The sequence below is a fragment of the Cladophialophora immunda genome (genome assembly GCF_000835495.1).
Source record: "Cladophialophora immunda strain CBS 83496 unplaced genomic scaffold supercont1.1, whole genome shotgun sequence".
NCBI classification, from domain to species: Eukaryota; Fungi; Ascomycota; class Eurotiomycetes; order Chaetothyriales; family Herpotrichiellaceae; genus Cladophialophora; species Cladophialophora immunda.
This window is the reverse complement of record NW_015622541.1, coordinates 2205955-2228738: the sequence shown is the minus strand read 5'-3', so window position 1 is coordinate 2228738 and position 22784 is coordinate 2205955. Positions and strand designations below refer to the sequence as shown.

At 52.4% G+C, this 22784-nt stretch overlaps 4 protein-coding genes across 6 annotated transcripts; 3 read left to right on the top strand and 1 right to left on the bottom strand.

Annotated features, from left to right (window-relative positions):
* The first annotated feature begins 3626 nt into the window (after positions 1-3626).
* PV07_00663 lies at positions 3627-5221 on the top strand. Of its 3 annotated transcripts, XM_016387132.1 has the most exons (3): positions 3627-3801; positions 3854-4058; positions 4119-5221. In XM_016387132.1, the coding sequence occupies exons 1-3, from the start codon at positions 3703-3705 to the stop codon at positions 5105-5107; spliced, it is 1293 nt and encodes a 430-aa protein (XP_016254060.1). In that variant the 5' UTR covers positions 3627-3702; the 3' UTR covers positions 5108-5221. The 3 variants fall into 3 exon arrangements, with proteins under 3 accessions (XP_016254060.1, XP_016254062.1, XP_016254061.1); XM_016387134.1 differs by having other exon boundaries at positions 3854-5221; XM_016387133.1 differs by having other exon boundaries at positions 3627-4058.
* Positions 5222-10028: 4807 nt separating this feature from the next.
* Positions 10029-12239, bottom strand: PV07_00662 (uncharacterized protein; the record flags this gene model as incomplete). The annotated part of the gene is made up of 10 exons (XM_016387131.1): positions 10029-10364; positions 10430-10569; positions 10626-10732; positions 10784-10867; positions 10923-11310; positions 11364-11643; positions 11717-11843; positions 11898-12032; positions 12090-12130; positions 12189-12239. The coding sequence occupies 10 exons, from the start codon at positions 12237-12239 to the stop codon at positions 10029-10031; spliced, it is 1689 nt and encodes a 562-aa protein (XP_016254059.1).
* A 506-nt stretch (positions 12240-12745) lies between these two features.
* PV07_00661 (uncharacterized protein) lies at positions 12746-13901 on the top strand (the record flags this gene model as incomplete). Its single annotated transcript, XM_016387130.1, has 5 exons — positions 12746-12785; positions 12841-13047; positions 13121-13134; positions 13197-13397; positions 13515-13901. 5 exons carry the CDS (start codon positions 12746-12748, stop codon positions 13899-13901), a joined length of 849 nt encoding a protein of 282 aa, XP_016254058.1.
* A 6949-nt stretch (positions 13902-20850) lies between these two features.
* PV07_00660 (uncharacterized protein) lies at positions 20851-22257 on the top strand (the record flags this gene model as incomplete). The annotated part of the gene is made up of 8 exons (XM_016387129.1): positions 20851-20958; positions 21019-21101; positions 21181-21304; positions 21364-21381; positions 21437-21478; positions 21537-21603; positions 21666-22148; positions 22226-22257. 8 exons carry the CDS (start codon positions 20851-20853, stop codon positions 22255-22257), a joined length of 957 nt encoding a protein of 318 aa, XP_016254057.1.
* Between the last annotated feature and the right edge of the window lie 527 nt (positions 22258-22784).

The following is a 22784-nucleotide window of genomic DNA, read 5'->3' as shown; positions in this document are numbered from 1 at the left end:
CATAGGCCCGTAGATGTTGACCAGGTAACTGATGGCCGAGGCCTAGAGAGGAATGTCAGATTCTGTCGAGCGTCACGGATAGAGTGTCTGCTTACGAAGATACAAAGATTGCCCCATGCGAAGGGGATCAGTGCGCAGACTGGACTCGCCCAATGGACATCCTTCCTGACCGTCCACGCGAACCAAAACAGGCCGATCGGGATCCCAACGCTGCCGAATATCGCCGGCCAGAGAATATCTTCGAGCTGGTTCGGACGCGGCTCTCGAGCCAGTTTCCGCTTTCTTCTCAGGACCCAGTCTATGCTGACGCCCGTGGCAGTGGCCAAGAGGCAGCCAATCGTGATGGCAATAAAGGCGAGCCCTGACTGGCCCTGACCGAAGCCGTAGGTCCTAGACAAGGACCAAGGGACCGCAGGGAAGAAGTTGTACAAGATGCCGAAATTAAGGGCCACGTAAAGGCTAAGGAAAAGAACGATCGGCTCGGTCACTTGCATCTCGAGAGGCCTGCCGAGGGTGGTCGACATCCAGGCTTTGACGGCCTTGAGAATATCAGAGGTCTGGATAGACTCCACCGCGGCATCGGGATCCGCGTCCACCTGTGTCTTTTCCACCTTTTTCAATATGGCCTTTTTGTACGTCTCGGACATTCCCAAGGCCCAGATGTACGTCAGCAGTGCGAGGAACACAGAGACCCATTCGAGCCACCTCCAGCCTTTGTGCTCTTGGACGAAGCCGCCTATGACCGGACCTGCATTTTCACCCTCATATCAGCAGATAGATTGTCAACTCGCTACTGCGAGACATACCCAAGCTCGGCCCCAGGTTTGGTGCCATGACGAAAACTGCGGTGGCCCGGTTCCTGTACCGTGGCTCCCATATGTCTGCAACTGTCCCGCCACCCACGCTCAAAGCAGGGCTCCCAAAGAACCCGGCAAAGAACCGGCAGACGAGCACCGAGGCAAGGCTGTCCGACACCGCAGCACCGACCAGAAACAGGGCGGCGATTGGCAGGCTGAGGCGGTAGATGATCAGCCTGCCGACTGTCTCGCTCAACGGTGCCGCAACGGTCGGTCCGAAAGCCAGTCCGAGACAAAACAGTGACACTCCCAGGAGGGATACGGTCGACGAGACATGGTATTTCTGCATGACTTGCTTGTAGCCGGAAGAGTAGATCGAGGACATGAAGGTACTGAGACAGGGGTTAGACAATCCTAACGTATTGGCTGGGGTTGGATGCGCCTACATGGTGAAGGCATATGTCGCACAGATGCTGGTATGGTAGAGCTTTTTGCAAAGGCTCCAATTGTTCGGATTTGCAGGGCTGTCGCTCCATTGATCTCGCTGTTGGTCATCCGGGCCCGCAGCGATAGGCGGCTTGACGTCCATGGCGAAACTGCACTGACGCCCTTCTAGCCTTCGGTGCGCCTAGAGACTGCGTTGCAGCTGCCGTGCCAAGTATGCTTCTGTTCAGGGACGTGAAATCCAAGAATTCAATGAATCGACACCCAGCCCCCGGCCCTGACAGCCTGTTAACTAACATTCTAGCAAGTGCCCTTCGCCCGCTCAAACACCGGTTCGGCAACGGTTACGACGTTGATGCGGTGCAGGTCGGCAAAGTCTCGGTGAAGCGTCGTTAACGATTAGTATCGCAGATCAGGGAAGTGACCGGTACATACAGGGAGGGCATCTTTGTCTGTGATTGTCACAAGAGCGATTGGTAATCAGGCTCCAATTGGCCCAAGATGCCGTCTGTGCCGTCGAAACAACTGATTTATAAGCATCAATGCTGTTCATCGGCACCGGCATTTCCCCTCTTTGTTGCACGCGGCTATACAGGCGATCCAGGCATCTCACAAGTAGTAGATTCAAAGAAGCGGGATAGGGAGGTTCTGTAAGTTTAGCTGGCTCTTGAGAGCAGAGCAACCAAGATTTCTCGGATTATTCTTGAGGATATTTTAAGGTAACAAGCAGCAGAAATGAAGCAGTAATGAGGACAACTACCATCTCATTGAAGGCATGTCAATGCCGTTGTGTTTTCTCATAAGCACAGGGGAGCTACTATGCATGTATGCCCGGCGGCTTCCCCCACAATTCACAAGTTTGCTTCTTTTTGGTCCTTGATCTTCGCCAGCCACTGTTTGAGAGTGAGGACTTCCTCGAAGAGCGTCGGCCACACAACCTCCCCGGCTTTCTTGAGTTTGTTGCTGAAGCCCCCGGTGCAGTCTGAGAGCATGGTGACTGTATAGCCCAACTCAACGGCTTCTCTGGCCGTGGCCTCGAGGCAGGTATTTGCGACCATGCCCGCCATGACCAGCTGATGTATCTCTCTTTGCCGTAACTGATAATCGAGATCCGTGTTGCGGAAAGAACTGGCATTCCAATGCCTGCTCACGACCACGTCTCCATTGCTGACGTCGGGCTCCAATCCCTCGATGATCTCGGCCCCCCAGCCAGCGAAGGTCTTCTTGTCTCGGTTGCGAACGTGCGAGGCTCGCATATGGAGCCAGCCGGTGTAGGTGTCATCTTTCGTAATTTGATGAAGGCCGTAGTAGATGGGGATGTTCGCGGCCCGGGCACCCTCTACAAGCCGGCGAATGTTGGCCAAAGTATTTGTTGTGTCGAGGCTCTCCTTCAGCAACGGATACAATTTGCCTTGAGGATGTAAGAACTCATTGAGAGGGTCAACCAACACTAAAGCTCGACGTTGAGTCATCTTGGTCAGAATAAAAAGGGGGTAGGGGTTTATAGAAGATCCAAAGGTGTTGAATGGGGGTGATATGTATGCAAGAGTCTAGGTCTTTGCGCAGACCTACGTTGGTGCGCTCAACTTATTCTCCGCGTGAGTGGGCGAAAGAAGATTCAACTCCGCTTCAGATGATTAGTATGTCAGCAAGTCTAAAGTTACCGAGGCAGCTATTGGAGACGTGGTGATTGAAGCGTTTTTGCAGCTTCTTATGCCCGACGGGGTGACTTTGTACTTGGTGAAGCGACCTAATTTCCCTGGCCAATTATGCGCAGTACCACCATCTTTCGGGTGATAGCTCCATGACTCAACAGGACCCTTCAAATCATTGCCCGTATCAATCTTAGCATAGACAGCTCCGAGCAGACTACAGCGACTACTGCACGAACGGAGTCAGACCCGACTTCTTTACTGATTTGTCAGCTTGTGAGTCTCGGTGTTCCCAGTCGGTGCACGCAACCCTCGTCTTTGATATCATTTGGTCAGGCTCCCAATATCAGCAATGATACCTGAAGATGTGCCGCAATCCCTTTCCATCTCAGTTAGCTGTAGGTTGATCTTGAGGAAGTAGCGCTTTCGACGTTTGCTCGAGTCGAGGGGTCGGCCCCGTTCCCTCTGAGAAATCAGGGTCGTGGTGGAACAGTGTCAGAATTGCAGTTCTAGATATCCAACAGAAGACGACGACAATATTCCAGTAGACGGTGGTAAATGCGCCTATCATCAGGTTGGAGTAGATTCAGTTTGACGAGGCTGTTGATGTAAAGGAGAAAAGCCTCGGCAGAAAATGGAAGCTGACAAATCACAGTTTTGCGGGAAACATTCGACTTACCGGCTATTCATAAATCCTGGTAACGTTCAGTCGAAACTTGGACATCCGCAGTTACGACTGTTCCCCCAGCCCATACTCGGTTTCTCCGATCGTCCCTGCCGTGATCTCCTGGTTATAGACGCGCACGGCCATGCTCCCCGAAAGCAGTGGTAAACGTCGACACAGTGCAAAGCGCAGGAAGCTTGACGCGACAGAAACCACCACAGCCCAACCAGACGGAGAAAGCAGGGTTGTCTGAGCACTGAACAATGACGCGAAGGATTCCCTGCTAACTTCAGCAGTCAGATGCACGAATGTCCCACGTCGAGCAGGTAGCCAGTCTGCCAGAATCCCCTCCTGCGAGACGGCCGTCCAAGGTGGTGCCGATCGTGCCTCCTCCCGATGCGCCCTTCCGACCTGGCGCAATTCAGCTGTGGGTTGTGCGCGATGCAGAGGGCAAGAAACAGCTGGTATCGGAGATGGTGCCTGGATGTCGGCATTGGAGGAGTAGGTGCCACTCTGGATGAACAGTCAAGAGCGGGGATATGCTGACACATTGACTTTGAGTTGGGGACCCGAATGTCACTTTCTGTTTCGAGTGCAAGAAAGAGGGTGATGTTATGGGGTGCAAAACATGCAAGAGATCATATCACTCGGCTTGCCTAGGCGAAGAAGTACCCCCAGAGGATACGACAACAGCATTCTACTGCCCGACTTGTGTCGAGCGCGGTTGGAATGTGCATCCTCCGCCGGAAATCTTACCGCTAACGCCGGCCTCTTCTCGCGAGACCAGCCCGGCGCCGCTAAGTTCAAACGCAAGAGATGTAGCCGCCGCAGAGATTCGCCAGCAGTCAGAGCAGGTGACAGCGCCACAGCAGGGAAACCGCGTGCGCGTTGATCTTGTCCTGCCGAGCCAGGACTCTCAGAGGATCTGTGAAGGCTCTGCTCCTGAAGCGTGTACCCCAGCCCCCAACCGAATGCGATTCGTTCCAGGGTTTGGAAACGATTATAATCAATCAACCACGACTTCCTCAGGCTCACTTGTCACGGCCCGACAACGACGGGAAGTTGCATTGGATGATATACGAGAAGACCACCTTGTGTCATCTCCTCGACCCTCTATAATCACTGAGAGTACTTTCAATCAAACAAGTGCCGCGTCCAGATCGAGCAGGCCAAAGTCTAGGTATCAAACCATGCCTGACGAAGTGGATCAAGCGCTCACAGTTATATATCGTGAACTGGAGTCCGCCGCTGCTCTGAAACAAGACATTGCTGTACTTCAGGACCGGGTCAGAGCCGCTGAGCAAGCGCGGCAGATTTTGGAAGGTCGGCTGGCCCTTGAGCGCTCAAGCGGAGTGGCCCTTGCTGGCAAGGAAGCCGAAATCCGATCTCTAAACCAGCAGCTTGCCGAGCTGAGAAAAAGCAACGAACTGCTGGCCGGAGAGAATAATGTCCTGAAGCAGCGCATGCAGGATCAACAGACGTCCAATCAAGCTGGCCTGGAGGAGATGGAAGCTCTGAAGGCGAGTCTTCGCCGGTTACTTGGCGATTGAGAGAGTACTTACTCCTCCAACTGAGCACAGCGCGTCTAGCATGACGCAACATTGTGTCTCTGAAAATCAATAAATCTCAGAAGTAGGTCCCCACAACTAATGGAATTTCCATTTGTCCAAAGAAGGATGTCCTCCCTTTGTCCTAGCGATATTACTAGCGATATTATCCTATACTCTGAAATAGACGGGCTTTCCGTATTGGAAGGAAATCTCTGGCTAATGGAGCGAGGAGTAGGGGAAATAGTTAAAAGGGGGAAAGGCGTAAAAGAAGGACTAGGATTAAGGGTGAGTGGGAGAGTGAGTGTAACCTGTGAGGCCACACAAGTCATAGCCAGCCTTGCCGAGTCCTCATCCCGAAGTCGCCCCCCTGGTGAATAGATAGGTAGATAATCCCAAAGTCCATAGATATACTGCAAACAAGGGCTGGAGGCACGATACTTTCATGATCTCTCCGTGTCTACTCTTGCTGCAACAGACAAACGCGCTTTGAGCAGACGAACATGGCATTAATTCAGGCATCTCGTCGACACAATTGGCCCTAACAAAACGATAATCGCCCAACCACAAACTCGAGGCTCGAGACTTTCGGTTCTCAGGCTTGCCAGAAGTCCATTAGTCATTGCATTGAGAACTACACAGATCCGGGGAGGGAACACTAAACCAGTTTTCGCCGGTACATAACTGAGGATTTTTGTCCGAGCCTATCGGATGTCGGATCAAGAACTGGCGCCCAGAGTGTCTGCAGGACACTAGATCTAATGCTATAATTTGGGACTGTGTGGCTTGTTGGCAGCTATGTAAATCCCGTCGCATAAGATATTAGAATCGTTCAATTCTTGAAGCACTACCTTGCTCAAACCATCCGAGAGACTGAGGCCATTCCAACCATATTTCTCTGCTCCTCGTTCCAGGTTTCAACTCCCCCTTTTGTGCTACTCTGGGAAGTCATGACAGACGGGTCCTTGAAAGGGAAGGTTGTAGCGGTGACTGGAGGAGCGTCAGGCATCGGACTAGCCGTAGTCAAGAAACTACTGGAGGTAGGCGCCAAGGTTGCCGTGGCAGATCTGAGAAGCGATTCCCCCGAGGACTTGGTGGAAAGAGTTCAAAGCGGCAGAGATTGCACCTACACGGTGGTCGACGTCTCCTCGCGAGACGCCGTCCATCAATGGGTCGAGTCCACCGTCGCTCATTTTGGTCGCCTCGACTGTATGGTACCGAACGCAGGGGTGGCTTACCGAGAAGGGCCGATCGGTGACGACGCAGGCCTTCAGCATACGATAGCAGTCAACATTGTGGGGGTCTGGAATTGTGCCACTGAATCATACCACCAATTCAAGAAGCAGGGTTCATCTGGAGCCGTGTGCAGTACCGCCAGTGCCAATGGCATACGTGTGGGACCAGGTACGGCAGCATATAACGCGTCGAAGTTCGCTGTTATCGGGTTGACGAAGTCTTGGGCGTTGGACTGGGCTCCAGAGGGCATTCGGGTAAATGCGGTCGCACCAGGTAAGAGGCCTCACGTCCGATCTCGATATCACTCTTCAAAAGTTCCTGCGATAACGACGCTCCTCTCAACAGGGATTGTCCGGACAGGGATGCAGCGAGACTTGGAACGGACCGCGAACGAAGGCGAAGTCGCGGCGGGCGCAGTCATGAAATTTGTCATGGACAGAACCCCGATGCGTCGAATCGGGCAGCCGGCGGAGCTGGCAGAGTGCTATCTTTTCTTGTTGTCGGACGCTGCATCATTCATTACAGGTACAATTCTGACCTGCGACGGCGGCCTCGTTGCATAGACTAGGATGTATGAGCTCTTACGGAGCACATCGATTTGACTCAGCTCTATCAAGTCAAGTCTTAGCCGCGAATAGTCGTCAATTTACCATTTATATAACTTTGAACCGTAAATACACGAATTATTAGGACCTTGAAAGTGTATGAAGTGATGGAGATTACTGCTTGAAACGTATAGAAAAGGCCCGATGCGGAATATTATACTGTGCATGGTGGGGCTAGATGTCATTGTGGGTCTCACAATACACATACGACCCATATGCGCGCTCAGAATCGACACAAAACCCGACCAGTCTGGTTTTCGTCATTCCCAAAGAGCAGCACTATTGTGTCGCCGCTATATACACACATCAACCAATTCCTAAAATGTTCCTAGTTCACACCGACGTCTCAGGCTTCCTGCTAACCTCAATTGTGGAATCCTTCCTGTCTGCGGAGAATTGCAATTTCCTCGCCACGTTCTGATGTAGATATTTGTCCATGTTCGGAACGAAGAAGGAGAAGCAAGTCAAGATGACACCGAAAGGAATCGTCGAATAGAAGACAATCCGAAAACTGTTGGCGTAGGCTCGTTTTGCCTCCTCTGTTGCCGTCGCAATGATCTCTGGAGTGAGTCCCGGCACTCCAGTCAGGTTTCCTGTGGCCAAGCCTTGGAGGAGTGGCACGAGCGATGACTCTGGCAATCCCGCTTCCAGCACTGCAGGACCAACGTATGCAGGGAGGTAGGAGGCAACCTTTGTCGACATGATTGAACTGTACAGGGCTTGTGCAACGGCGCCGCCGATCGTCCGGATCGACCCGAGAACGCCACAGGCCAGGCCGATATCCTGAGGCTCGAACAGGAGCGAAACACCCGCAAAGCCAATGTTATCGATGAAGCCGACGTTGAAACAGGCCAAGACCCCCAAGGCGATGGTCGATGCATGTCTTTGAGGGCTAATGCTGGCAAGAGAGGCGAAAAACACCGCAGCACAGGTTGAGGCTGTGATTGCTTGCCATTTCACCTTCGGAACATGCGTGAGAGAGACACCACTCATGACCTGACCGAGGAGAGTGCCGCCTCCCACCACGCACGACTGCCAACCAATCACTATGCTATCCGTGGTAAAGACCGCCCCAATGATGGTTGGCCATAGGACTGTCATGCTAAAGTAGACCATGGCGCCGATGGCGGATGTCATCGTTAATGCGACAAACCCCAAGTTCTTGAAGAGTCGAGGGGGCATAAGGACACCGTGGCCCTTGACCCCATATTGCTCTGCAAATCATCAGTAACTTGTTTGAATATCTTGCGAGGTCAAGGTGTGAAATTCAGGCTGAACTTACCGTAGAAACCCAATGCAACCAAAGTGAGGCCGCCGACGACGATGGTACAAATGACCTTGACGCTCTTCCACGGATATACCTGCCCGCCCCAGGACAAGCCAACTAGGAATAGAACCAGTCCGGCAGTATAGAGAAAGAGACCACCCCAATCCAGCTCGCGTGCCTGCTGCCAGGGCGATTTGCCGTGGACGTGAAGCTGTTCGTAACGTGGTGGCTTGTAGAAAACCGTCAAGAGGAGAGTGGCAAGCCCAGAGATGATGATGCCGAGATAATAACTCCAGCGCCATCCGGCCGAGGTGTGGAGAACGAAAAGGCGGGCGATAAGTGGACCGAAGACGGCGAAGGGAGTCATGCAGAAGAACACGAAGGCAATGATGGGGCCTCGCTGGCGGTTGGGAACGATCTCGCCCAGGATCGTAGGGGAGGACAACTGTGCGGAAGCCGCCAGGCCGGTACAGATGTTGGCTCCAATTAAGGCTTCAACCTTTTGTGCAGTACCTCCAACGACACATCCAATGAGGCAGAGCAAATTCAAGCCGACTGTGATCCACTTACGGCCGAAGATGTCTGTCAAACGGCCGTAGAGAAGGACACCAAGGCCATAGGAGAGAGTCCAGGCCGTGGCGACCCAGTTGATATTCGGGGAAGGGCCGATAGCTGCGTTCATAATGGCACTGGTTGAAACAGTCGATTAACATCAAACACCGCAATATCAACGATAGACATGCGTACAGCGTGTTGGCGGGCATGACCCAACCCAGATTTGCAGACATGTTTCCCAGTGTGACGCCCTGGACGTGGTCAGCGTGGCTCCATTGAAAGCGGTGTCGGACCTGTTTACAGCAACCGTGCCTAGAAAATGCGCACTCAGGAAATACCCGCGGGGCATTTCGTCGAGGTCACCGCCGATTGCCCTTCTATCCAAAAGGTCGACGGTGCCGTCTACATGGACGCTCTTGACAACATTGATATCATCCACGTGGTCCGCGGTCGGAGAGTCCCCCTGAGAAGCGACAGTTGATGTGGTTACTGAGTCGTCCCTTTTCTCGTTGGTTGCCGACATCGTGGACAGATGCTATCGCGCTGGGATGAGAGATGGGAGAGCAGCTGGCGAACTCCTTTGGAAAAGGAGAGTTGGTCTCCCATCTATAATATCCCCAGCAATAGGGTTGCTATATAGCTGATGAAGTTTCACACGTCCAACCAGGCTTCGGAAGGGAGCAGTCTGGAAATCCAAGAACCCCGGCCCCCGAATTCGACCCCGCAGAAAACGAGAACTAAGTTAGCGGGTTACTATTTTAAGTTAGATAGAGCGGGATAGACGACGGTCTAACCTATTGCGACCGGATGAACCACTCATCCGGGGCACAAGGTATGTTCACGGTCTAGAGCAAATAGCCTCGGGTTCTGACGGGATGGGCAAGGGATGCCGGGTTCTTCTCCTCAGTGATGCGTCCAATATGCTGCCATCGTTCTGGACTTGGGTCCCACCGCGCGACTGGCGATCACAAAACAACCACTTGATGACACTTGGCCGTACGACAGTGCTTCACTCCCTTGACGAGCGCGTGGTCATTACATAGAACTTTCAATCGCAACTGATATCAAATCGTGCCTTTGCTGTTGCTTGAATCCGCAATGGACGGGTTATTGTGATCTATCGTCAAGGTGCACGGATGGGGAAACATAACTCTAGCTTGTGTGGCCACACCAATACGACAAGTCAAAGCAGTGACAATTTATGAACAAGGGTTACTTCTCCTCTATGAATGCGTGCCATGTTGAATCCGATAAATGCTTCTCATCCGGCTTGACGCCTCTTAAAAATCATTGGAAGCTCGGGCTTGAAAATCGCCTGCCAGCTGCGCAGGTCCCTCCAGAACTTGTCGTGGTCGAAACCGGGGGCCAACGCAAAATCAAACATGCGAATGAGCCTGACGGCAATAAGTCGAAGTTCTTGCATTGCGAGGCCACGTCCTATGCAAACAAAACTCCCCAGCCCGAACGGGATGAACGCCACGGGAACGTGTGCCCACTTAGGGTTCCGCTCCAAGTCATTCCAGCGCTCGGGCGCGAATTGCAGGGGATTTGTAAAATGTCTTGGATCGTGCTGCGCAGAATACGCATGGACAGAGATCTATGAATTACTCTTGTAAGCCGAGAAAAGTGTCAACTATCGGCATATCCAGGAGTGAGACTTACAAGTGTACCTCCGGGGATGTAAACTCCGTCTATGGCGAGCCCATTCTTTGGAGCAGCTCGTTGCATACCGTTAGGAGCTGGCGGGACGATTCTGAGTGTTTCTTGAATAGCTCCGTGCAAGTATGGACATGTTTCAGCTCCTGCAGACAATTGTCAGAAGGAAAGATTCATGCTTGTTAGGACACTGCATTTGTACCTATCATGCCGGCATCCAGGGGTGACTTTCCATCCCAAGCTGCGTCGACTTCCCGTTGCAGCTTCTCATAGACTCTCTTATCGCGAGCTAGGAAATAGAACAGAAAGCTGCTTGACGTGTCAGCATAGCTCCATAACAGTTTAGTGGTTTATACATACGCCATACTGGTTGACGTCGTATCACTCCCAGCAATGAAAAGAATGGGTGAGTCAGCTCGTAAATCTTCCTCTGTGGTGGTGGAGCTGTCTCGTCGTCAATTAAATATTCTCTTCATGCTCCCTCAGGAGTACAACTGACCCGTAGGCTTCTTTGGCTGCAATTAGGAATGAAAATATGTCATTGGGCTCTGTTCCTTGAGCCCTTCTTTCCTCATACTGTTTTGACCCTAGTTCCGTGAACTTCGCTGTATTCCTTCTCAGTTCTTCTGGGATAGGGAACAGAAACACCAGCGGCGAGATCCAGGGAATATTCGCCACCAGGTAGAACATCTTGATCCCACTCCTGATGAAGCTGGAGTAGTTCCTCGGCCCCTCTTCAAAAACGACAGGAGTCATTATTGAGCACCAGGAAGGGAGGGGAAGGAACGCACCTCCAGTGAGTAACCCGAAATCTTTGTTGAAGGCTAGGCCGCCCATCACGTCAAAGGCGTAATAGTCACACCAGTCAGCGAAGTTGATTTCCAGACCTAGTGGTAATTAGCGAGACTTCATCCAAATGTGCATGACACAAGTGCGGTACCTTCAAATCCGACGATGGCATCGCACAGCTTATCTAATAGTCCATTGAAGAGCGGTCCAAATGATTTGAGACTCTTCTGGCTAAATGCTTGGTCCCAAGTTTTCCGGCGGGTTTTATGAATGTCGTAGTCCACCAAGGAGTTGAGAGAAGTGCCTTGGCCTTCTTGATAGACTTTGGTTTCGAAGTAAGGCCCTTTATTCATCTTTCCGTGAAGACGCTTGATGGCACTGGCATTGCGGAAGGAGAGCTCATTCGGACCAATCCTGACAATGTCACCGTACTGTACCGAGATCGCTTAGCCGTTGATACAGTGTGAGCCTGAGGGACAACCCCACCCTTTCATGCATTCTCACCATGTGGTCATGAAACAGACCATCAGAAGCACGGTACAGGCCTTCTAGTTTGGTCAACTTTGCCAGCCATGGTCCAGGGAATCTCTTAAGAGGATGGAGAAAGAGACGATACACCGAGATGCTCAGGCTAAGAGAGGTCAGGGTTGCACAGCACAAGTAGCACGCCGCTGCAATCACGTACCACAGGATCAACAGTTGCAGGACACTGAATAGAGCGGTACGCCCCAGTATCGACACGATCTTGATCTCTCGTTGTGTATAGAATGCCCACGCCATAAATGCGGCCGCAAGAAAAATTGTGTTGCGTAGAAAGGCGCTTGGTCGACCTTCAGCTCTTGCTGTACCCGCGGGAACTCTGCACTGGACCACTCACTTTACGGAAGGCTCATATCGCTTGTATACTGCGTGAGACACCTGAGTGGATTGATTAGCCCACTGTGCATCTGAATAGCCCACCGCTGGGTTTATTTACCAGGCCAGCGATCACAGCGGGCAGAAATATGGATCCCACTACCGAAGCCATTGTTTCGTGATAGGGAGACAATGGCGTCGACCTTACCAGACGTCGACCTTGACAAAACACAACAGAGGACAGAGCGTCTGTAACAGATATCGTGGGCAACATATCGATCATCTGCCGCTCGCATTCCCCTCATTGCGCCACGGGTAGGGTTCAAAAGTCCGGATGAATGAGGACGGTCGCTCTAAAGGCACGCTAAGTGCCCGGTCTTGCTGGGCGAAAATTTGTCCACCGAGCCGGGTAGGAAAAGGACCCCAGTGCAGGATCAGATCCGACAGTTTGAGTGTATGGCTCTCGACTATGTAGGGAAGAGCAACTACTGACAGAACTGTCGGAGACTTGATTTCCCAACACATTAATTGCCTTCTGGTCCATTGTGCTCGAGCGTCATTATACACTACAGCAGACCTGATACTTCCATTATAGTGTGGGTCCAGCAAGAACACGAAGAGTTCGCCCTTCTCCGCAAAGACACAACGCAGAGACGACTATTGGCCACATAACCATCCATGGGTTCAAGCGCCCAGGTTGCGCTGGTAACAGGAGGGGGTATGTAAAGTTTTCCATTCCCGTCCTGGGAACTTGCTGATAGACGACACAATAGCATCGGGAATGGGATTGGGTGTCGTGGAAGACCTAGTGCAAAAGGGTTGGAACGTTGCCATTGTCGACGTCGATGCCAGAATGGGCCATTCTGCGGAGGAAAGGCTGGGAACCCAGGTCCTTTTCATCCGCGCCAACGTCGCCGACTACAATCAACAGGCAGAGGCGTTCTCTCAGACGTGGGCGCAATGGGGAAGACTTGATCTTGGTAATATACCGGCCCGGATTGACCTTCGGAGGCGTCCGCTACAGATACTGACTTTCGCTTTATTTGATCATAGTTTTGGCCAATGCTGTACGTCCCCGAACAGCGCGGGATCTTCTCTTTTGACATCTAAGTGAGAACGTTGTTTTCAGGGAATCCTTGACCGCATGGACATCACAGCGCCCGGCAAAGAAATGGCAAACGGCGCACCTGCGAAACCAGATACCCTGGCCGTCGACATCTGTCTATATGGCGTGATATATGCCGCCTATCTCGCTCTGCATTACTTCCGCAAAAATGCGAACGGAAAAGGGAATCTCGTTTTCACGTCGAGTCAGGGTGGCATATATCCCGTGGCCATGGCCCCGTTGTACGGCGCGGCTAAAACAGGGGCAAGTCAGCTTTATTTGGGGGCTTTCTCTCCTCTCCCAAGAAAGCCAGAGATGAGCAACTAATCCTCCAATCGGTAGGTCGTCGGATTCACTCGATCTCTGGCGCAACGAATGAAGGATCTGGGCGAACCCATCACGGTCAACTGTATTCTCCCCGGGCTCGTCCCGACCCCTCTTGCAAACACGGCATTGTTGGCCGCGTTCCCCCAGGAGATGATTACGCCCGTCTCAACCATCGTCAGAGCCGTCAATGGATTCATTGAAGACCAGTCCCTGACGGGCCAGGCCGCAGAGTGCAGCGCTCGGGAAATCCACTTTCGGCCAGTACTTCCGTACTCGAACGCCGCGGCCGAATTTATGAGCGCCGGGAAGTTTGCGGCGCTGGTCGATATGAAGGCGGCGATGGAAGACGTGGAGAAGAAAACGAAAGTGTTCGAGGAGAAGATGGCGGACGGCGGTGTGTGAGATGAGGAGTTTGTACCGAGTTACAATAGCTCTACCTAGTTATCTCCATGGAAAGGGGCGATTACAAGTGTCTACAATTGCATTTTGCTCAGACATAAACAAGCTCTGCTTAACCGTTAAAGTGTCTTGAATATCCGAAGACTCTTTGTGCCCGTCTTGTCTTCTGTGAGGGAACGCCTCATGTGCCGATTGTTCATTTCCTGACTCCCCATGCTTGGGCCTGGTACAGGACAATTCTCGGATTGGCCTCTTCTGTCGCACTCTGTGTCATCAGCCTGGCCACAAAGTCCGAAACGGACGTCGATCCGTCGTCTCGGACCACGGAGAGTTCGCCCAACAGGAAGATGTCCTCGCCAGCAGAATCACTGGCAAAGACTCTGACGATCTTATGCTTTCGCGAGGCAATACCTTCCCACACCCGGTTCCGCGATTTGCTAATTGCTGAGGTGCGCAAGGTAGATTAGCGGAGCGTATGATGATACTTCAGAGACGAAGGGACAGCGCACCTTCTGCGCCAGTGTGTGCCCCAAGAGGCGTCAGCCATTTTCCATCCGGGTGGAAGACTTCATGAGCCAGTCGGGGCCCGGCGTCGGCGTGCTTGGACTCGGCCAGAGCGAAGAAGAGGTTGATTAAGTCCTTTATCTTGGCCGCAATGGGCGTGGCGGGCCATTGTGTGGTCTCGGTAGCTGATGCACACATGGTTAGGTCAATAAGTAGACGATAGAGCTGCGTTCTTATGCTGTACCAACCTCCGGAGGGCTGGTGCCCTCGCGATCGCTCTCGGGAAGCCTAGTTATATACAAGCTACAGGCTCGGTTGGATAAGACCCTTTGGGCTCGTAGACTTGGAGTCTTTAGGATGGCCTGGAAATGATAGAACGCTGTGAGTCTCCAAACCTACTCCGAAGTTCCGGATCAATTGACACAGTATTCCGCGGAGTGGGGTGGAGTCTCACTATTGCCATTTTACAAGGGTTAATCAGACCCATTTGCGGGAAGGGTGATGGGGCTACCAGATCTGTCCGTAGGTCAACTTAACGCATAGAGAGAATGATTTTCTATTCCGATCTGCATAGGAAGCCTAGCAGCCCTATGAGTATCTCAGCTCAAGACCTGCCAACTTTCCCTCTTTCCTCCAGTCGTCTATGCACTTGAAAAATACAGGTCCTCCAGCCAGATACGGCTGGGATCGCAGCAGCTTGTCGTCGATGGTGCCTTCGTCACTGTAGTAGCCCGGTGTGCAATCTCTCAAGAAGGCAGCGCGTCCCTGAGCGGCGTCGACGCATTTCGCGACCCATGCCTTCTCCGCTTCCTCGGTGGGTTCCACCGCCTTGATGTTTCGCTTTTTGCATTCCGCAACCACGTACGCGATGTGATTACAGACCTCGGTCATGTTGTGAGTCCAATTGGGCGTCGAGCCAGATTGGTGGAAGGTAAGGGTCATGAGGTTGGGAAAGCCTCGGACAGCCCAGCCGTGAAACGTCGAGATGCCGCCCTTGAACTTGTCAGTCAGGGTCTGACCTCCGCGCCCGATGATCTGGGCTCCTATGCGCGCGCTCAAGTCGGTCGCCCATTCGAAGCCAGTAGCGTAGACGATGCAATCGAGCTCGAACTCGTTTCCGTTGGCCACGATGCCTTTCTCGGTGACTCTCTCAATGCCTTTACCGTCGGTATCCACGAGATGGACATTCGGCCGGTTGAATGTCTGTAGATATTCGTCGTGGAAGCAAGGTCGCTTACAAAACTGGTTGTACCACGGCTTGAGGCTTTCGGCCGTTTTGGGATCCTTGACCAACGTGTCCACTCTTTTCCGGATGGACTCCATCTTTTTAAAGTCGGCAATCTGCATGCGAGCGAGCAGGTTCTGGCCATCGCTGGATTTATCTGCCCCGGCCATAAATCCAGGCAAGGAGCGGAGGACATCGGTCCACCCGTCGTTCACCTCGTCTTCCTCGACGAGCCCGCCGTTGACCAAAATGCTGAAGTTGTCTTGTCGTTTGCGTTGCCAACCTTTGCCCAAGGTCTGAGCCCAGTCTCGGTCCGTGGGCCTATTTCCACGAACATCTATCGACGAAGGCGTACGTTGGAAGACATACAGCTCCTTGGCCCATTCGCCGAGACGAGGCACAAGCTGGACGCCCGTGGCACCGGTCCCGATGATTCCAACTCTCTTGTCAGTGAGACCAGTGAGCTTGGGATCTCTAAAGCTACCACCCGAGTAACGGTAATCCCATCGGCAACTGTGGAAATGCTTTCCCTTAAAAGATTTGATGCCACTAATCCCCGGAAACTTTGGTACATGGAGGGGGCCGGGGGCCGGGATGATCCACTGTGCCTCAATGTCGTCGTTGCGACTAGTCTTGACCTTCCAGCGGAGACTTTCTTCGTGCCAGATGAATTCGAGTGCTTCGGTCTGGAAAAGAGTCTTGGATTCCAATTCATATTTCTTTGCAAGCGCTTCAGCATGCTGGAGCAACTCGGGGCCCCGGACGTATTTCTCAGTTGGGATATGGTTCACATTCTCTAATAGTGGCATATAAATATAGGCGTCAATGTCGCATTGGACTCCCGGATAGCGGTTCCAGTACCTGGTGTCATGGTAAGCCGAAAGTCCGTCACATGGGCCACAGATGGAGCTGACCAAGTACCACCGAAGCCGTTGCCTTTCTCGATAACGCAGATGTTGGTAATACCTCTCTCGTGTAAGAAAGCAACTGCCTGGAGACCCGTGTAGCCTGCACCAATGATAACCACATCGTACAACTTCTTGACTGGGTCACGAGCAAAGCTTTCATCTGCATATAGATCTTTCGTGGTCGACTTGAGATAGTCCGTTTCTCTGACTGATTGGTATTGCGTAATACCTTGAGGATTGTCACGTTTCTTCTTTTCTAACGCATACTTGGCCTTGAGAAAATCGGGATCGAAATCAAGTGTGATCCCATGTTTTTGAGCGTAGGATTTGATGTCATTGGTCGGGGTCTCCAGCGCCGCAGCTGTTGAGAGTGCGACTGGTTCAGTCATTGTTTCCACGGTGCTTGCAAAAGGCTTGCTACTACAGCAGATGACGAGCGCCTTTCTTTACAATCACTCGGGCCATCGTGCCAACTCTCCTTTAAACTTCACCAGACGCTTTCAGTATGAACCAGAGTCCCTCGAGGATATCCGGAGTTGTTGTATTCCGTGGAAGACGCCCAGGACCCCCACAGTGGGGTCCTAATAACCTCTACGCGGTATTCCTCGGCTGGGGCTGTTCCCGTCATCGCTCCGGACAATAATGGAAGACGTTGACCCAAAACGATCAAGTGTTGGCCAAATATGTGTGATGGGAGGTGCTGGCGGCGAGCAGCCTTCTTTCGCAGGCTTCCGGTGTTTGCTGCACTTTCAAGCACACCTGACAGCAGGCATAAGTATTTCGATCAACACTTTAGCCTCTCTTTGAAAGAGGCTTCTCGAGCCTGCCACCTCTATCCAGCTGCAAAACGACCCATAGAAGTTGGCTTTCCAAATTGCAGGATACAGTTTGCAACATGGGTGAGAACTCCACATACCAGAACGGGCAGAACGGTGTGAATGGTATCAAAGAAAGTATTCCTCCTGTAACAGCGACCGAAATGCTCCCTTCTGATTGTGTTGCAATCATCGGTGGGGGGCCAGTCGGTTTGTGTCTGGCCAAGGTGCTTTCCACATACGGCGTCAAGTCAATCGTCCTGGAGCGCAATGAAACAACCACCAGATGGCCGAAAATGGATCTGACAAACGCGCGGTCCATGGAACTTTTCCGCAGGCTGGGACTTGCGCAGAGGCTCAGAGAACGAGGTGAGCGGCTTCGCTCCCGCTGACACAGGCTTTTGTTGCTAATGTTTTGAATCCGATCATCAGGCGTAGCTTCCCACATCCCATGTCCGGTATTGGTGTCCACGGGCCTGGGCGCGGACAAACCTGTGACAAAATGGGATCACCCGAGCGTCGACGAGTACAGGGTAAGAATCGCGGCCAAAAACGATGGCACGATGCCGCTTGAGCCCTACCAGCGGCTCTCCCAAGTTATATTCGAGAAATGGCTTCGGGAACTTTGTGACGAGATTCCTTACATCGACCTGCGTTATAGTCAGAAGTTTGAGTCGCTTGAAGAGTGTGACGGAGGAGTGAAACTCTTGACAACGGATCTCACCACCGGTCAACAAAAGACCATTTTGGCTCGTTATGTGGTCGGATGCGACGGGGGATCCAGCAGAGTCCGTCGGAGTCTAGGTATTCCGTTGGACGGAGGACCAATGTATAGCATCTGCATGTTCTCCATGTCTCTGGGCTGACGACAAACTGACAGACCACGATACGCGCTTCTGGTCCATTTCAAATCGAGAGACCTCACGCGGCTTCACAAGCAAGGACGATTTTGGCACATATTCTTTATCGGTAAGAGCCATCTGGGGGCGGCCATCATCGCCCAGAATGAAATTGATACTTGGACGGTGCACCAGTTCCTACCGCTCGAGACACATCCGGACACAATCGACAGCTACGAATGTGTCTACAGTGCGTTGGGCGCTTTGAATGGCCGGTACGAGATCAAGATCGATGAAATACTAGTACGATCGACCTTCCGACCCAACATTGCCGTGGCTCGCCAGTACTCGGGGATGAATGGCAAGGTTTATCTGGTAGGTCTGGTTGGTGTCATTTATCTCTCTCCTTTCCAGTCCTCTTTCGCCACAACAGTAGAAGTCGTTTCTTGCTGACAAGTCATAGGCGGGAGATTCGGCCCACCAGAACATCCCCACGGGCGGATATGGCATGAACATGGGCATCGCCGACTCCTTCGAGTTGGGCTGGAAGCTAGCTATCGTCATTAATGGCTTCTCACATCAAGATCTTCTCAAATCCTACGAGCAGGAACGCCGTCCCGTCGCTCTCGTAAGCATCGAACGTTCCGGAGTCCACATGCAGGTACACAACCAGCTGGCTGAAATCACGGGCGGGAACACGCACATACTCGATGACGCCAGTGAAGAAGGTGTAAGGGCAAGACAATTGACTCATGAATACTACCAGGAGCATGATGGGGAGAATCGGGATCTTGGGATTGAGATGGGATACCGGTACAGGTCCGGCGTCGTTGTTCCTGACGGCACAGATGAACCACCGTTCAGCACCAAGGACCTGGTGGCCAGCACTTGGCCGGGCTCCCGAGCGCCACACGTGTTCTTGAGAGACGGTACCCCGATCTTTGATTTGTATGGACAGTACTACACGTTGATGGAGTTCCGGGATGTCTCCGACCTTTCACTTTCAGGTGCAAGCCTCCTGGTTCGCGCGGCGCAGGAGCAATGGCTGCCGCTGAAACACGTCATCCTCGAGAACGAAGCGCACGCCCACAGCGTTTGGGAGAGGCGCATGGTGCTGGTACGGGTGGATGGACATGTGGCATGGCGAGCTGATCAGATTGATGACGCCCAACTGGCGTCCGAAATTATCGCGACGGTGGCTGGTCGTCGAGGAGCTGTGGATGTGGCTGCGCAGGAAGGACAACAACAGAAGATGGATGGGACATCGTCTCTCGAGAAGCCCGGAAAGTTCACGTCAACCACGGGGACGTTTACCCAACGCTCCGAATTCGACATGGAACAGATCGGAGAATTTCAGAAGTAGCATGTTGTGCATGTCGGTGAAGGCCAGCCGGATAAAGGGGCACCGATCGTTGGGCCTCGTGCCATTGTTATTTCGAGATACCTAGATATATCGCGACAATGCTGATACTTGCACCAACAGTAGTCGAAGGGAGCCATCAGTCTCGCTTGAACGCCGTCCTTGGACCGATTTCCGGCCTCTTGAGAATGGCCTTGCGATCCTCTCCCGATCTCAACCGTCTAATGAGATCCTCAGCGTCGAAGTCGGTCCCAATCGGGTTCTCCGCGAACTCCTTGGTCAAAAAAAATTGCCCGGCCTCCTGCACCGTGTCAAAGTTATCTACCTGCGTCTCAATCTTGTTTCCGTCGGGGTCCTTGTAGTATATGCTCGTGGTTGGTCCGTGGTTCACACACCAAGAAGGCTGGATCCCCCGTTTTTTTCGCTGGCGATAGGCCACGGCGAGGTCTTCGATACTGTTGTACGCAAAGGCGACGTGGTCTGCGAGTGTCAATAGCAGTCAGCCGATCTGCCCCGTGGTATTAGCTTGGTTGCCGTAGAGTTTACCGTACCCAGGCCTGAACTCTCCGTCACTTTAGGCCCTGTTCCGGGGACATTCACAATGGCGATCCGGTGATGCTCTTCGTCGTAGGTAATGAATGACAGTCTCTCAGTCTCGAAGGTTGCATGGCCGCCCAGAAAGGTCTTGTAGAAGTCGACCATAGGCTTGAAATTCGCGGTACGTAAAACCACATGAGCAAAGTAGGCAGGACTCAAGACGTGCTCGCCGTCGTCGTCATATTTGTCATCCGTGCTGGCCATGTCGATAAAGGGTCCTAGAGGTAGATGACGGACTCTACAATATCAAATAGCACACGACGCTCAGTTCATATACCACATGTATTGGAGCTACGTTCGGGTGAGGATGATCGTCACGGAGCTAATGGAGCCCTCTTCCCCAATCGTGTTACTTCACGTTGGAGGCCTATGATACGAACAAGCAGAGATCCCATAGTCAGCTAGACGGCCCTCGATTCAGGCCGCACGGAGATGGCACCGGAATGGTGAGAGGGACTCTGCTGGAAGCAGTGCTGTATCCATTGATCCGCTTTGGAACGGATGGCACACAGTGCGATCCGGTTGGCTGCCCCAACCTAGATCACAGTCGTGGAAACAATCGCGAAGTGTTCACAGGTACATACACACACCCTGGCTCGCTGCACTCTGCTTGAGCGTGCGTTTCTCCCTTGTTCTGATTCGGGTACCGCTCTGTGTACGATCAACAATCGACAAGGCTGGCGAAACTGGACCATCCATTGACCATGGATTTGTTCGATCCAAAGGCAACCAAGCTCCCATCCCGCTCTGAGCTACCCCGAATTCCTGGGGCTCCTCCTGGGGCCTCGTGGTTTTGGGGCAAAGACGACGAGGTATGCGATTGATGAAAGGCGAAGATGGGGCCTATTTCGAATACGGTCTAAAAATCACAGCTTGGTCGTCTGAACTTATTGACACCCGACCGTACTGCCGCAGCATCAAAGCTCATCGACACAGGCGAGGTCGTGAGTCTGAAGTCAGTGCAGCTCCTAGTTGTTCGTTGTATGACTTCCCTACAAATTCTTCCAGTGCTTACGATAGATTCAATTGTGCAGTTGGCCAATCCATCTTCCCGATCCTCCTATGTTCGGCAGAGCTCCGTTCAAACACAAGATCCATCCCATAACCGAGTATGGCAACGACGACATATTTGAGATAAACTCTCAAAGTAGCTCGCAGGTAAGGCCAGCATTGACTGATCAATGATCAATGAAAAATGTGCTCATGGAACCTGGCAGTGGGACGGCTTGCGGCACGTAAGATGCCCACGCTCCTATTCGTTCGAGCATGTTGCATAATGGCCGTTTGCAGGTTAGCACCAAGCATGGAGGAAAGAGGATATACTACAACAATGTAGGTTTGAGTTGGCCTTCAGCACGGTAGCTCGGACACAATTTGACCACAGTCCTAGACGACGCAGGAAGACATTGACACCACGGCTCGCATTGGTCTGCAGGCATGGTCTCGGAGAGGCATAGGTCTGGCACCACTTTCCCGACAAATCCCAGCATCACTTGACCCAAGTCTGACAGAAATCCAGTTGGCAGAGGTGTACTCATCGATTATTTTGAGTTCAAGAACCAGTCGTATGATCCTCACAGCCGACACGCCATCACAGCGAACGGCATCCTCGAATGCGCCGCTCAGCAAAAGATCGAGTTCCAGTACGGCGACATCCTGATCCTCCGCACCGGGTTCATCCACAAATATAACCAGTTGGGTCACGAGCAGCGAAAGAGAGTCGCCGAGAGCAGTTTCGCGACCGAGGTGGGCTTTGCCGGAGTCGAGCAGTCCGAAGAGATGCTCGACTTTCTACACAACCACTACTTCAGCATTGTGGTGGCAGATTCACCCGGCTTTGAATGTCTCCCGCCCACCAGTGACATTTTTCTCCATATGCACATCATCCCGCTGTGGGGGATGGGCATTGGCGAGTTATTTGACTTAGAGGCACTTTCCCAGATGTGTAAGAAGCACGGACGCTGGGAGTTCTTTTTCTCGAGCTCGCCTCCCAATATCTCAGGTGCGTCTCCGCGATTTGAGCCCCATACTTCCCGATGCTCGAAGCTAACATGGGTGAAACACCTTTAGGTGCTATAGGATGCTATCCCAACGCTTTGGCCGTTTTCTAGGAAAAGACGTCTTTATGCAGCGGATGAAAATCTCAAACGACGTCTATGTATAATTGCAATGCAGTCATAGTTCCCACTTCCCATGGAAACGCACGTGCCATACCATAAAAGAGAGAAGCGTCCCGGCCGTTTTGAGTGTAGAAGGTCTATGCATGCGAACTTCTATTCTCAATGCTTGGCCCTGTCTCGTACTCCTTCTTGCCTGCCTCTGTTACGGGGCGGGACATGCCAACCCCAGTGTGGCAGCAACTCCGCACTAGAATGGCCTCGGTAGAGTCAGATTCAGGCATGTACGAGACGACCAATCGGGTTATCAAGATCTTATTGCCACGGAAGAACATGCCACACTTGGCAAAGGGAAATCTTGAAGGAACATCGCAAGTGACAGAGAGGTATAGCTAGGGCAATGAACGCTCGGCGGAAGAACAAGTGTACCTCTGTGTTCGTAAAGCTAAAGGAAGTCCCCACTGCCACCTTTTGCGAATGGAAAACATCGACAAGTAGCCGTGTATGCTTCCATACCATTC

Coding starts and splice junctions, on each gene's coding strand:
- PV07_00663 (XM_016387132.1), top strand. CDS start 3,703: ATGCTCCCCGAAAGCAGTGGTAAACGTCGACACAGTGCAAAGCGCAGG. Junction 3,802..3,853: donor AACCAGACGGAGAAAGCAGG/GTTGTCTGAGCA, acceptor TAACTTCAGCAG/TCAGATGCACGAATGTCCCA. Junction 4,059..4,118: donor TGGATGTCGGCATTGGAGGA/GTAGGTGCCACT, acceptor ATTGACTTTGAG/TTGGGGACCCGAATGTCACT.